The 16,495-nt window shown below is 40.0% G+C and overlaps 1 protein-coding gene across 1 annotated transcript in view; it reads right to left on the reverse strand.

Moving 5' to 3' along the window:
• The window catches only part of LOC134220894 (neprilysin-like), a 52,702-nt gene that overhangs the window by 17,111 nt on the left and 19,096 nt on the right, over positions 1-16,495 (reverse strand). The window contains exons 4-7 of the mRNA XM_062700057.1: positions 1,441-1,993; positions 453-1,380; positions 238-397; positions 110-158 (exon numbers count right to left, since the gene is read on the reverse strand). Of these exons, the coding sequence (XP_062556041.1) occupies positions 110-158; positions 238-397; positions 453-1,380; positions 1,441-1,993 (1,690 nt within the window). The remainder of the gene's footprint in view (positions 1-109; positions 159-237; positions 398-452; positions 1,381-1,440; positions 1,994-16,495) is intronic.

Here is a 16,495-nt window from a genome sequence, read left to right on the forward strand (position 1 = left end):
TGTGCTTGGCTCACTCTCGTTTTAGTGCCGTGGAGAAAAAAAAACAGTGTTTGTTCAAGACCAGAAAAATGCAATCCAATACCCAAAACAAACCAACAAACTCGCTTACTCTAGACCCAGGTGGTAAAACGGAAATTGCAGGATGGCAATCGGTATCGCTGCATTCCATGGTTTGGATATATGATGGTCACGTGAGCATACAAAACAAACACAGCGAATCGCAAGGCGCATACTTACTGATTGCATTGTCCTGAAAGGCGTGGAAGGCATTCACGTTCGTCGGGTAGGTGTCCCAGCTCAAAACGTTCTTTAACCTCCATCGACGAAGGTATTTCACATTCCGCAGTTCAATTAACTGAACCATGTTCTGCAAATGCCGTGTATCACTCAAGTCAATCTGAAATTTTAAAACCAGCGTTTCAATCTTCTCTAATTTCTTTACATTCACTTACCGGAGCGTAGACTTGTTCCAACTTTCCATCCTCGAGTATCCACTCGGGGAATCCGATCAAACTGCGCATCGCTTGCGACTTTTCCAGTGTCGAACTTTTCGTTGTCCAGTCCATCCAGTTGGTGTCTCTAACCAATCGTTCGAACGCGCTTCTTATGTACCACAGCATTTGCTGCACTTTGGGTTTGGTATTTTTGAGAAAATCGTGATCAGTGATAGCGTAGCTAACCGCCATTCCCATCAGCTTGTTCACTGCGCCGGTGCAGTACAGCGATCGGGGTGTGTAGCCCTTCGTCACAATCATCGCCTTGTAGTACTCGTAGTGCAGCTTTCTAATTTCGGTTGTTGTGTGGAGTATCAGTTCCTCTACAACCGTCCACCAGATGAACAATTCTATATGGACCAGGGGCGTTTGTGAGAGGTAGTCCGCAAGCAAGCGCAAATATAGAATATCTGCGTTGCTGGTTAGAATTTGGTCAAGGTTCAAATCGAGGTGCGCTTCTGGAATACCTTCGAAGACTTCGTTCAGATAGCTTTCCCAAACAGGGAACGGCTCCTTGGGGAAGATGTACTGATCGGTCATGTTCTGCAGCTCGACAACGGTGACGTAAACTGTATCTTGTAGATTGAGTCGATCTTCAGTGTTGTTGGATTTGGAAGCATTTTCCGCTTGTTTTTCCATCTTCATGATTGCCTTGGACATCTTGATGTAAATGTCCGCTGCTTTTTGGAAGTTATCCGCATAAGATTCGATCTCAATGTTCGGATTTGTATTGTTTACCAGAATCTTCATAGCACCGATCATAAAGTTTTTGTACGCATTCATGTGCTTGGAATCTACTGGATCATCTGCGTATTCCTCATCCTCATCATCGTAAACTATAATTTTGTGCTTTGCTTTTGAAATATGCTTTAGGATGTCGATGTTGCTAAAAAAATGTCCACCATTATTCAATGTTTTTGTACAACTCCTACGTATCACAACTTACAATGGCAAGTCCGAACCTAGCTCCGGTGTTCCTAGGACCAGCCGATTTGAGTCTCGGTTCTTGGGATCAGGAAACACGTCGAAACCGATCAAAATGTCCAAACCTAGCATTTGTTTTATCTTCGCCAACGTTCGGATCCACTCGAATTTGTAGCTTTCGTAGTCCACCTGTGTCACGTTCAGCACAGTCGGGTAGTTCGGTAGGAAATACTCACCCAGCAGTTTGAATAGCGGTGCGTACCCCAATGCGTCCATGGCCGTCACATTCATGCAACCGCGGTACATGGCCCGCGCTTGCTTGACTGGGTTCGGTTCGTCGGAGCTGTCGTTCCGCTGCAGATATTGGCGGATGTTCCGCAGGATGCGTGCCTGTCGTTCGCTGAACCAGTCGTAGCTGGTGTAGCTGTCCGGCCGAGGATGGTCATCGGCCCAGTTGCCACAGCTGAACGCGTAGAAATCCTCGCAAGGGTCAACTCGTAGGTCCATGCTCTGCTGCAGGGTGCTGGCCGCACGGAGACAATCCGGGCTGTGACACACATCCGGCGGGAAGTGGACTGTTGAGAAAAATGTTAGGAAATGCTTGATAGGTAAAACATATTGGTGTTGCTCAGAGCTCAAAGGTCTCATACATGATGTGTGCACCGAAGTCGAACATCATAAACTGTATCGGTCATCATCAATCCATTTAATCGTTATTTCGGTGCGTTTTAATCGTAAACTTTTTTGAATTTCCGCGAGGAATTGTTTCGAATTTTGAAGAGAAATTCCTCATTTCGAGAATTTTAAGGCTTGTTGACTGTTTAAGATGACTCGGGGAGGATAAACGAGAAACGCAACTCATAGGGCAATGGAAACGCATGGTATATGGTACCTCGAATCCTTCATTTCGGGGACAAAAAGATTTGTGCGGTAGAAGAACGAAGCGACTTGTGCGGTAGAAGAACGAAGGTCGATGGTCAGTTTGGCCACTCTTGTGACACCCGGAATGCCCCCAGGGAACCTGTAAAGGGGACAATTTCGATTTTGCTCCGAAACATGTCGTGTGACGGCTCTTTTTTCACAATTTTTCATGAATATACTCGCTGTTGTTATAAAAGTGGTCTATCATTTTTACGAACTTTGGAAAGTCGCTTTGTTGACCACTTAAAATCTCCTGATTTGTTAAAAAATGTCGTTTCATCCTCTTCGTATGCAAACGGATGCTCTTCAAAAAGCTCTTCGTCGCTGTTCAGATCACGAAATTCGTCGCTGTTCAGATCACGAATTCGTCGACATCAGAATGCACGTTGACTAGATCCAACTCCGATGAGCTCTACATATTTACAACAGGTCAATCTCAATATCGCTTGACAACTGGATTTGAAAATTTTATCGATACGAAGAAAAGTAAGATTTAAAATTCAGATAAAAACAAGACCTTTTTGCATCTAAATACTGTCGCAACCGGCTTATATTTGCAAAAGGCTGTAAATGATGTATCACCGAATACTTTGTGTTTCATCGATGCCCACATAATATAATACAATGGGATTATAGAATTCCAAGAATTTTTACGATGACAGTCATTGATTTTGATGCGGCACCAGTCAAAAGAGGAACAAAAAGAAACAGGCTTCGCCATAATTCACGCTTGACATCATGAACATAGGGTAAGGGAGGTATTTTGGACCACTTTAGGAGATAGCTAAACAATTTTTCGAATAAAAGTTGGATTTTGTAATAATGCTTGATCATTTCCCTATGCAACTAAAAAGTGGTGAATGCTAAGTAAGATTTGTAGGTAAAAATGTTGTAAATCCCACCGAAAGAACCAAACTATCATAAATTCTGAAGATATGTAAGATTTAATTTTGGACCACCTGTTTTTATTTTCGACCACCTATTGAACATATTTTGGACCACTCGAATAATGTTGTATTGCTTGCAAAGTTATGTAACTATTAGATTAAATAAGTGATCTCCAGCATTTTCGGCGATTTCACCCTTAAAGTTCTTGTAAGAAATGCATTTTTTAAGCACTTGAAGGATTAGAACAATATCTGCCAGCTAAGGGTATTGAAGCTAATATCAAATTCAGTACCACTCGGTGCAGCATCATCGAAGCAAAACAAACGTGTGGCCCATGGCCGTGATGTATGCACCTGATCACTCTAACCCTGCCATATCTTTTTATATAGTTTCCCAGATTTGTTCCATTTGCGTCATTGATAGTTTGTTACCCGGTTCTTCCTTGCTCATTGCACATTCTTATTATTATAATTATTATAATCTTTATTAAAGAGGTTTTTAGCCCAAGGCTAGTTCACCTCCAAGATTGCACATTCTTTTGCAAAGGATCGTATGGAAATAATGAAAACAGTTACATGTTGGTTTGATAGACATTTTTCTAGGGCTTACATCAATTATCGGTAATTTATAAATGCGGTATGAACAGTAATTTATGAATGTTTTGATACTAGAGAAACAAATGGTTGGTAAAAACAAAAGTTTAAGAGATCTAGATCTTAAAAAGAAGATATGTCGAAAATATGTTCAGTTCAATTAAAATGAACCTATTTTGGACATGCCTCAGAATACTGTTTTAAACTTATAATGTTTTGTTCGAGATATGAAACTGCTTCAATAAGGTTTTAATAAGTCAACAACATCATTGCCATGTTTTAAATCTATGTACAAATAAATTTACAGCTTTCGAAAGGTGACTTCAATTTTACAATGTCGTCTTGATTTTGGTCTAATCCAGCAGGAATGATTAAATTCTTGACAATATTTTTCATAATTGCTATATTTTATATAAAACAAATGTAGGAGATACCTTATGGATAGTTTCTTTTTGCAATAAAATGTATATGTTGCATGTTTTATTAAGTTTTGTGTGATATAAATGCAAAATTTAGCAAGGTGGTCCAAAATATAAGCCCGGTCCAAAATACAGCCGTTACCTTATATGAAAGCATTCGGTATTCGTTAGAATTTTTAGCTCTATTGCTGGGAGGTTCGAATAAAATCGATTTGTCGAGTAAGGTACACCGGGGCAAGTTGAAATGCGGGGTAAGTTGAAACGGGAGCTGCAATTTGGATCGGAAATGACCGAATGCCCTGATTATTTTTTACAACAAACTACTCGCCTGAACGCACCTTCTGACTGTCATTCCCAGAAAATTGCAGCTACAAAAAGCAATCCCTGCCCATGTTTATTTTTCCCCCTTTGCAAAATTTTAACCAACTTTTTGACGTGCCAATAAAACAGCTCTCAAAATGATGTTTGGAAGATTGTTTTCATCAAATTTTCACGGTAGGTAATCATTCAATGTTGAACAAACATAATGATTATGAACAATCGATGGGAGATCCGTTTTAATTTTTGTATTCCGATCGTTTGAAATTGCTCCGCAATTCAAACCCATCGGGGCAAATAGAAATGTGTGGTGCGGGGCAAGTTGAAACAACGATTCAAAACGTCACTCTCGCATTTTTTTTTTCTAAAATTCAATATGGTCCGTAAATACATACAACATAAATTTATAAAAAGGTCCAAACTGCTAAAAATAAATTTAATAAGTTTCCGCCCATCCCGTCATGAGTGCAACCCTCCTACAATCTCGACTGAAGAATAAAATGAAAAGGGGTCAGGTTTAAACTACATGGTCTAGTTTTGAGATTCTTAATCTACTTTTCCTCGTAGTGAGCACTGGCTCTCAAAAAATAAAACAAAGAGTATGTAAACCTTTCGTTAACTCCACCTTTCACTTCTTCAGCCCCCTCTTTCTCCAATCGAGGAGTTTATGAGAGATCCGCTGGTTAATTACTGTGAATTTATTAAGAAGCCACAACCGAATTTATCAAGCGCACAATTCAAGTGAACCAAATAATGAACTATCCTGAAAAGTAATCCGAGTGGTCACTAGTAGGAGGTAATCAATATGATAAATTTCCAGCGTAGTGCGTTCTCTAGAATTTGGTCCCTGAGAATTACCCTTGTGACTTTGTTGTATACTGCCCTTATTCGCAAAAGAGTCTCATGTCAGTTTTCTCCGCTTGACTAATTTGCCGTTGAATTTTCCAAACATGTTTTGCATGAAGTAATACAAAAAAATCTAATAAATTGAAAAACGAAATGCAATCTTTCCATAAATTTTACATAATATTCTTTATTTGTATATATTGATATGAGACAATTAAATTGACCATATTTATGTTTATTTTTTGAGTGAAAGAGTATCAATATCTGGAATGTGACTTTTATGCGAGTAAATATTAAAATGAGGCAACACAATTTGGGATTTGATTTTAAAGTTTTTAGATCAAAGCCTACTATTTTATCAGTTTTTCTTAAACAGGCGACAATTATTAGCTAATTCCTAGAAAAAAAAATTAAAAAAAAATTACATTGGACTCTTATGCGAATTTAGTCACCTTTACAACCTCGTGCATCTCGAGTCTCACTTAGAACATATATTGTGATTTTAATACGGAAAAATTAGCTTATGTCTGTATGTAGCGCAGTGTTTCAACTTGCCCCGATACACGGGGCAAGTTGAAACGATGCATGTAAAAAAGTAATTTCAGTATACAAAATATTTATGAAAAAGTTTAATGAGGTTGCTTATTTTGTATGTATAATCTTTGGCCCGAACTAGCAAACACCGCAAGCGGATTCAAAATTTATCAAAAGGCGATTTTTTAATAGCACTTCAAAGTTCAACTTTGAAAAAACCGTTTCAACTTGCCCCGGTGTACCTTATCGCGCACTCATGCAGCATGACAAGATAAATCTTAAGAGCGAGAAATTTTTGACAACTAAGTAACTGCAAAATATTTTTGCTCATGGGAATATTTTCAAAATACCCCTTCACTCGCTTGAGATCAAAAAGACGACTCTTTCAGCAGCACCCAGGTCTATAGTACATTTTTTGCAGTAGCAGACTTGACACGAGAAATTGTTTTTTTCGCCATAGCACCTTTCGCCTCAGTTGATCATATGCTGACCGATTCTGTAGTTTCGATCTTATGTTTTTATGCTCGAGGCTTAGTGAACAATAACTTGTCGTAAAAAATTACGGTGAAGTTCTGAGAAAAACCCTATTGGGATCCTGATTAGCATCGACTCTAGATTCTAAGAAGCATCCACTCAGGATTATGAGCAAAATTCGTTCGAAATTCTAAACTAAATCCGTCTGGAATTCTAAACAGACTCTATTTGAGATTCTGAAATGAATCTGTTCGAGATTCAAAATTTCAAACAGAATCCGTTTGGATTGGAGTTCTAAAGAGAATACGTTCGTAATTCTGAACATAATTTCGGTTGAGATTTGGAGAGGAATTACAGAATTCTGAACAGAGTCCGTTTAGGATTCTGAAAAGAATTTGTTTGAGATTCGGAACATAATTTGTTTGGAATTCGGATCCCAATCCGTTTGAGATTCTGACTAGAGCCCGTTGAAGGTTCCAAACAGAATCAAATGGTTTTCTGGAACAGAATTTATTTAGGATTCTGAAAAGAATACGTTAGCGATTCTGAACAAAGTGGCAAACTGACCAATGGCCACTTTTATATGAATTGCGAATCTATTTATAACATATTGTGAAGAAAGAGCCATCACACGACATGTTTCAGAGCAAGATCGATATTGTCCCATTTAAATGTTCCTTGGGAGCATTCCGGGTGTCCCAAGAGTGGCCAAACTGTCCAATGACCATTTTTGTAAGAACAGCGAGTTTATTCATAACAAATTGTGAAGAAAGAGCCGTCGCGTGTTATGTTTAGGAGAAAATCGAAATTGTCCCCTTTACAGGTTCCCTGGGGGCATTCCGGGTGTCACAAGAGTGGCCAAACTGACCATCGACCCCCTTTATAACAACAGCGAGTATATTCATGAAAAATTGTGAAGAATGAGCCGTCACACGACATGTTTCGGAGCAAAATCGAAATCGTCCCCTTTACAGGTTCCCTGGGGGCATTCCGGGCGTCACGAGAGCGGCCAAACTGACCAATGACCACTTTTATAACAACAGCGAGTATACTCATGAAAAATTGTAAAGAAAGAGACGTCGCACGACATTTTTCGGAGCAAAATCGAAATTGTCCCCTTTACAGGTTCCCTGAGGGCATTCCGGGCGTCACAAGAGTGGCCAAACAGACCAATGACCACTTTTATAACAACGGCGAGTATATTCATGAAAAATTGTGAAAAAAGAGCAGTCACACGACATGTTTCGGAGTAAAATCGAAATTGTCCCCTCTACAGGTTCCCTGGGGGCATTCCGGGCGTCACGAGAGCGGCCAAACTGACCAATGACCACTTTTATAACAACAGCGAGTATACTCATGAAAAATTATAAAAAAGAGACGTCGCACGACATGTTTCGGAGCAAAATCGAAATTGTCCCCTTTACAGGTTCCCTGGGGGCATTTGGAAGCTTCCTGGGGATGTCCGTATGGAAGACTAACTTTCGGAAAAATCGCTATGAAACTCGTTATTAGTGTGGCAATATTGTTTTATACTGTTTGATATGGGTTCCATGGAGAAAAATTGAGTAACTGGCGAAATACCCCAAACACCAGTTTGCTGGTACCCCAAGGAAATCTGGAATAATTCCGGAACCATCCAGAAATTCCGAAAAACTCAATGTGCAGCCAAAATTAGAATAAAAATTGGTCCTTGTGTCAAAATTTCATCAATATTGGACAAAAAATAAAAAAGTTATGATTTTTTCAAAATCAAAAATCGCTTTCTGAAATAGCTTGGCCTTTTGGGTGTTAATATTCTGCGATTCCATGAAAAAAGAATAGAGTCGAAAAAAAAGTTCTCTAATTTTACTCAAAATATGTATGAATGATCTCTACTGAAAATAATTAAACCCGTATTTTTTTTGTTTCGCTCTTAGGGTGGCCATTTTCAGAATCGGGTAGTTTTTTGCTTGTATACGCATGGAATGGCTTGTTTCTCCATCACTTCAAAATGCCTATCAGTTAATTAAAAGTTGTCGAGCTTGTAACTGACCAAACATAATAAAATACTTCAAGAATGGATGATTGGTCTCATGTTCAAGTCGAGTCAAGTACGAGACACTGATGACGGCCTTACTGTTGGGGTCGAAATACGTATTTGTCAAGGTACAATTAAGTGGTGGAATTCAATGGGATTGTACAAACTCGTCTTATGACAACTCATGTTCAATGTTCATTTTATGATAATGTGTCCGTTGAAAGTATGTTGAGATGTTGGATATTTAATCTCTGAGCAAAACTTTTACAAGTTCATTTTCTTAGTTCCCCGTAAAATATATTTACCCGCAGCGTAGATGCACATTCAACTAATGCTCTGCGATACGAGATTTTCCTACAAGGCACGAAACAAACCGAAATATTGATTTTTTGTCGAATACCTTAACGAAACATAATAAATAAATCGATATAAATCGAAACATAATTGTAGTAAATCTTGTATATGTTTAATGAGCCATCTTTATCTGCAGAAGATAGCTTATTATTTAAACTGTCTCTATTAATCATCAAAACTAAAATAAAATGCTTTTTATGGGTTAGAAATTTAATTTATGGGCTATTTTAAAAATATATTCCGAAATAAACTTTAATCTTTTCTCGGAAAAAGATTATAAATCGAAGGAAAAAAATAACCCGTTATACTAAGCTAAAGCAAACACTTGGGACACAATCATTTCATCTCTTTAAACCTCTGAATGAGCATTTACATTATCGTGAAACGGTTTTCGTTTCCGGATGAAGAAAAGTGCGTTAAATTTGAAGAACTTTTTTGTACGAATAAAATTATTGACAAAACCAAATATTGACCATTATTTCATGGAAAACTGAGAAAATCTGGACTTGTAAAAGTATAGCTTAGAGATAAAATATCCAACTCCTCGACGTATTTTTGACGGTCATTTTATCATAAAATCAACAGTGAAAACTTTATTATGTTTGGTCAGTTACAACCCTAGCAGTTCCACATGGGTTACGACAACTCATATGTGACCAGATTAAGTCACTATAAAGCTGCTGCTACATTTTTTCCCTGATATGTGGTGCTCGGGAAGGTCAACAACTTTAATAAATTGATTCAGTTTCACCATTTTGAAATGATGGAGACGCATGACTGAGATCGTAGTGGGCCGTGCGCCAATAAAGACGTCAATTTTAGGTGCTTGATTTTTGGCTCAGCTCGTTTGCATCTTTAAAAAAGTTTCGGCTGGTGGTAAGTCGGCGCCACCCGGTGTTAAAAAATGTGGTGTGGTAATTAACTTCATTCGCGAGTGCTTCATTTTTCCCTTCCATATGAGCCAATCAAAAAAACGTTTTGCTATATTTTGGGTTGAGTGTTGTGTTTTTCAGCAGTTTAGTGAGGATCTTCCATGGAGGCGTAGAAGGATAAAATCCGGTGAGAGCTTTCCTTTTACTTACTTTTATATGAAGTTTCTATGTATTTATGCGAATTCTCGAACAATTGATTAATATATTCACATCAATTTAAACCAATTCATTTTGAATTCACACTCAAGATTGTAAATATTGCCTAGCCTAGCAAAAAATCCTGCCCTTTGATTTTGCACCATCTAAACGGTTTCATGATCCTAATTTAGTAAGTGCAGTTAATAGAAGGATATTTGAGCAAACGTGAAAAATAAAATCTCGTGTCATGTTACCGTGATTTTTTTTCCTCCACCGAAAAACTCAATAGACGCTTGGATCAAATTCTTTGGTCTGTTTCATCAAAATTGAAGTAAGAGTAGATGAAAATTTTATACAATGAATCACCTTTGGAATCTATAAGTAAATGACAATATTATTTTGACAAATTGTGTAACAGCAAATTTGTCGATTTAGAATGATGCACCGATGCAATATTTAGTGTATTCTTGTTCAGAAAATTCACCAAACATAATTTTCGTATACTCAAACTTTTTGTACATGACTTCTATATTTAATGACACTCCTCGAGTATGCCATAACTTGTTTGCAAAAATCTTATGTGCGTAACAAAAACAAAATACGAAACAGATAAAATGAATAGAAAAGTATATATTTATAGAGTTTGTGTAGTAAAATGTATTCAGAACAGGTACATCATCACATAATTGAACCTATCAAACAGCATACCTAAACTGCCTTGGATGTGCATTCTGTGCATTCTTATTTAACCTCTAATTGAGATAAAATAAGAGTTGCTGATTGACATTAGCTTTCCGATTACCACCAATGTGGTTGAACAGCCGTGAATATCTCTTTATTTTCAATTTTAATCTCGTTTCTTTTCTACTTTCCTTACGCTGAAGAAATTATGATGCGGGCTCTTAATCCAAATTGAACAAATGAACAATCGCTCACTTTGAGCGATTGATCGTGTATCCTCGCGACGGATGAACAATTGAACAAGAATAGGAAGTGTTTATACTGTTCTATAGAAGTTGCATGGTCACATCACTTTCACTTGTGAATCCCGATCTTTTTTCTGATTACCCCACCCAACTAACACAAATTCCTACCCGTGGTAATTGTGGCGATGCAGAGGTATTTTCGGTATCTAGTAGCAACAATAATCACACATTACCCTTCCCTCCCTTTCCCAACTGACTGTAAGGACTTGGCCGGCGCGAAATTCGAGAGCTGCTTGAACGTGCGCTTACACCATAGATGGTTAATCCCAACCACTATTCACTTCGATCGAAGTGCAATTCGCACCAGCTCCGATCAATCACGGAGTAGCAACCATTGCTAATCTTTAAAATTATGGAGACGCATGACCATTCCTTGCGTATGTAAGCAAAAAGCTGAAATAAAAATAAAAATGTTGCTCAAAATCGGCTAGGTGAACTCGGTAAATCAGTTTACCGGTTCCAATCGGTTCAAACACGGTCCAGGAAGTACAAAACTATCTTAGAATACCATAACTTTTGAAATTATGAAGTTTGATGGGTCGCATAATGGTATTCGCCTATTTCCGTAAAGTGACCCCGTAACAGGTTCCGGCGGAACGTCCAGATTCCGGAATATTTCGGACCGATCAAATTCCTTATCAAATTTGGTATAGTTTATGCGTCGTTTCTATTCAAAATATCTATAATAATCATTTCCGAATATGGCCTTCGAAAATAGAGCCCTTGAAACTTGAATAAATTCCGCTTCTTTTGGTGAAAGTTGCGAAAAATAATGTCTAAAGACAAAAAAGTTACAGCTAAAAAGATTTTTATTTTCGTTTTCAAAAGGGGGGTTGGTAACGGAAGGGTTAATATTTAGATTTTTTTGGAATGCGCAATCGTTATGAAATTCAATAGTGATCAACTACGCTTTATTCTCCGTCGAATGTAACTTGTTGTGAGAGAATCGGGTTTGAATTACTATGTGAAAAATTGGCTAATGTTTTTATGCCACATGTGCACGCACACACACATACACACGGACAGACAGACATTTACTCAGTTCGTCGAGCTAAGTCGATTGGTATATAACACTATGGGTCTCTGAGCCTTCTATAAAAAGTTCGATATTGGAGTGAAATGATAGCCTTTCGGTACAGCTTTGTTGCACGAGGAAGGCAAAAAATTAAAAAATATATGGTCGTTATGGTCCAAAAGGTTGGAAATAAAAGAATCAGACATTCATTCGTGCCATAAGGTTGCAAATCAGTTTATTGGTTCAAAAGTTGTGTAGGTATTTTTTAAAACACCGTTTTCATGTATGTATTTTCGATGGACACATTATCCGTAACGCTGGGTAGACACTTTTACGTGATGCGTTACGGGATGAGATCTACCACTGTCGCATTGCCAGATACAGGCAAATCCTGACCCAACGAATACATTCCTCATTATCCAACACCGTTATACTTTTGAGGGTGTCGTGAGTACCACATCATCACTTTCTTCCTCTCCCTTGTTACGATGAAGATAGGCGTAGAGTAGTAATCCTAATGCTTTTGTTATTGTTGTCTAAAACTGGAATCAAGGATTTCAAGGTCGTCTCATTTCTTACTCCTCATTTCTCACTTCTCGCTGTCAAGAGTGAGAAGTGATAAATGAGGAGTGATAAATAAGACGTCTCATTTCTCAATCCTCATTTCTCACTTCTCACTGTTAAAAAGAGGAACGCGTAGTCAGTAGTGAGTAGTGAGACGTCTCACTGCTCACTTTGCGCTTCTGTGAGACTTCTTACTTCTCACTCTTCATTTTTCTCTTCTCACTGTAAAAAGTGAGAAGCGCGAAGTGAGTAGTGAGATACTTGCACGACATCCTGTCTTTGAACAAGGCCTGTGCTTTGAGCCTGGATTGCAGATTCCATGTAGCTGATAAGCTCGCAGAAGAGGGCAGCCCGAACGAGAGCCCTCTAGCCTCGACACACGCTACAACCGCTAGTGTTAACGGGAGGTGTCCAGAGACGATCCTAACAGCTCGACTGTACGTGGGAGCTGGGATTGGGAGGCAGTTGTCCAGGTTCAAGCTTACTAATTCCCCAAACTGTAAAGAAGTCGACTGTTGACGACAGCGTCAGCCATTCGGAGTTGTGTGGGATTGTCGCAATTAACGCAATCGGATGATCTGTGACTTTCAGGTTTTCCACGGTTTGGGGAGGGCTCCGGACATCCACTCCTTATTTATACATTGGTGCGGTATTCTGACGGCATTCATTCCAGGCTATCTGATAAGCCGAAAGAAAGTCAGCAAGCTTAGGGCTGTCAGAAAGAAGAAACTTCTAAACCCTTTTAGGGCACGAGGCGCTTTGCGTCTGGATTTTACGGCTAGCTTGGTCGTGTCCCTCCATCGCTGGAAGGCTCTCCTCCCCGATATATATCTGCTGTTAGGGATGTTGGTGTTTGCTGCCCGGAGTTCAGTGTCAGACAACTCTAATACTGTAGTCGGGCGCTTAAGTTGTCCAACTCACTATCTTATGGAGGCGGTTTTATTCACCGCACGAAGCAACAGCGGAGATATTGAGCTCATTTTAACTTATTTTTGTAAATTAATCGCCTGGAAAACGATAGAGAAAAGCTACTTAGTAGTAAAATTTTCAGAAAATTCGAATGTGTATGGTTTCAACGACCGCACTCCTCAACAGAATATGACTCATTTTACTCCATTTTTCTCCACCGAACGACGATAAGAATGAATGTATGACCCAGAGTACCCCTATTCTTCTCTCCATTAGAAAGTATGTATCAATATCTTCACTCAAAGCATTTGTAAATCAACAGAAAAGGCCTATTTTACCTGTATTTTTTGGAATTATTTGTTGATATCTTTGCTTGGAGTACGCCAAGATCACCAGCTCAGTCATCTTCTGTAAAATTTTCCGTAGAATAAAAAAAAAAATGGTTTCGCCGCATGACATTTTTACAGAAGACGTGCCCAATTTTGTTGATCCTAGCGTGCTCCGAGCAATATCTTCAAATATTTTTTTTCAAAAAATAAGGGGGGGGGGTAAAATGGGCCATAAGCCATATCTTGTTTTACCGTGAAATCGATTCTCGGTAAAATTTAATATCGAACTGGCCTTTTTCTGTCAATTTTTATGTGCTCCGAGAGAAGATTCTGATTAATAATTAACAAAACTGAAGGGAATGAGCACGATACCCCCACTGTTAGCTTTGCGAATTATCTCCATTCGATTAGATTATTGAGAGAAAGTGAAAATTGGTTCCTTGTCCAGTGTTGATTCTCCAGCAAGCAGAGCGATCGGCCGATCGCCTAAATTTCGTTCTACTATGTGCGGGTGAGTAAGTTAATCAGAAAGTGAAAATTTAGTGTGTAGTGCGGTCGACAATTAATAATTAGCGTTCGTTCGATTGTTTTTGTTTTAAATCAAACTACACGCCATACACGGCAGACTGTTTACCAAAACGAAACCTGCCAAACTCCCTACCCCATATATCCAACATCCCAGTGATTTCTCGTGGATGTGCAGATGACACGTTGGCTTCTATCAAAGCGAGTATCACGTCAGCAATTTGCAACCTATTCCTCAATTGACCTGCATTCGGACACGGCCGGCGCTGGTATTGCTTATTTTTGTCTGGTGAGTCTTACACATTGAAGATGATGTTAGTCCCAAACTTCTTCTGTTGGTTCGCTGTGTAATAACAGATGACCTGGCAATAACGGAGTAGCAACCGTGGGCGGTCAATCATGCTCATGCTCATGCTATCTTCATTCGATTCGATTGTTGAATTTTTTTGGTTGTCTGATTCGACTCTAGCTGAAAGACCGGGCCTTTTTTTCCACAGTGCGGTGGACCAGGATGAATGGAGGCGTTCGGACAATACGTGCGTTTCGAACAGGAATATGTTGAATGTTGAAAGTTGAATCTTTGCTGTCACTGAATTCCTTGCATGTATGTATTCCTTTGAGCGGCCTCCATATCCAGTCCAAATCCATACGGTCCGACTAGCCTGAAGAATCGCTAAGTAGTAGAGGAAGTCTTCTTCTTCGTTTTTTTATGTTGGATTTCACCTCGAAGACGAACTTTTCATAGAAGGCTCAGAGACTCATAGTGTTATATACCAATCAATTCCGCTCGATGAACTGAGCAAATGTCCGTAACCATTTTATTTATTTATCATCAGACTAAGGCCGGAGTGGCCTGTGCTGCACATAAAAGACTTCTCCATTCAGCTCGGTTCATGGCTGCACTTCGCCAACCACGCAGTCTGCGGAGGGTCCGCAAGTCGTCCTCCACCTGATCGATCCACCTTGCCCGCTGTGCACCTCGCCTTCTTGTTCCCGTCGGATCGTTGTCGAGAACCATTTTCACCGGATTACTGTCCGACATTCTGGCTACGTGCCCGGCCCACCGCAGTCTTCCGATTTTCGCGGTGTGAACGATGGATGGTTCTCCCAACAGCTGATGCAACTCGTGGTTCATTCGCCTCCTCCACGTACCGTCCGCCATCTGCAACCCACCATAGATGGTACGCAACACTTTCCTTTCGAAAACTCCCAGTGCGCGTTGGTCCTCCACGAGCATCGTCCAGGTCTCGTGTCCGTAGAGAACTACCGGTCTTATAAGCGTTTTGTAGATAGTCAGTTTGGTACGGCGGCGAACTCTATTCGATCGAAGCGTCTTGCGGAGTCCAAAGTACGTACGATTTCCAGCCACTATGCGTCTCCGAATTTCTCTGCTGGTATCGTTATCGGCGGTCACCAGTGAGCCCAAGTACACGAATTCTTCAACCACCTCGATTTCGTCACCACCGATAGAAACTCGTGGTGGGTGGCTCACATTGACCTCTCTTGAGCCTCTTCCTATCATGTACTTCGTCTTAGACGTGTTGATGACTAGTCCAATCCGTTTAGCTTCGCTTTTCAGTCTGATGTAGGCTTCCTCCATCCTCTCAAAGTTACGTGCCATGATATCAATGTCGTCGGCGAAACCAAATAACTGGACGGGCTTCGTGAAAATCGTACCACTCGTGTCAATCCCTGCCCTTCGTATTACTCCCTCCAAAGCGATGTTGAATAGCAGACACGAAAGACCATCACCTTGCCGTAACCCTCTACGCGTTTCGAAGGGACTCGAGAATGCCCCTGAAACTCGAACTACGCACATCACCCGATCCATCGTCGCCTTGATCAACCGTATCAGTTTATTCGGAAATCCGTTTTCGTGCATTAGCTGCCATAGCTGGTCCCGATCGATTGTATCATATGCGGCTTTGAAGTCGATAAATATATGATGTGTGGGCACGTTGTATTCGCGGCATTTCTGCAATACCTGACGTATGGCGAACACCTGGTCTGTGGTAGAGCGTTCACCCATAAATCCCGCCTGGTACTGCCCCACGAACTCTCTTGCAATTGGTGTTAGTCGACGGCATAAAATTTGGGAGAGTACCTTGTAGGCGGCGTTCAGCAATGTGATTGCGCGGTAGTTGCTACAATCCAGCTTATCGCCCTTTTTGTAGATGGGACACACGACACCTTCCATCCACTCCTGCGGCAGAACCTCATCCTCCCAAACCTTGGTAATCACCCAATGCTGCGCTCTAGCCAGTGCTTCACCACCGTGTTTAAACAGCTCTCCTGGTAGTTGGTCAACTCCAGGG

The sequence above is a fragment of the Armigeres subalbatus genome, chromosome 3 (genome assembly GCF_024139115.2).
Source record: "Armigeres subalbatus isolate Guangzhou_Male chromosome 3, GZ_Asu_2, whole genome shotgun sequence".
Classification (NCBI taxonomy): Eukaryota; Metazoa; Arthropoda; class Insecta; order Diptera; family Culicidae; genus Armigeres; species Armigeres subalbatus.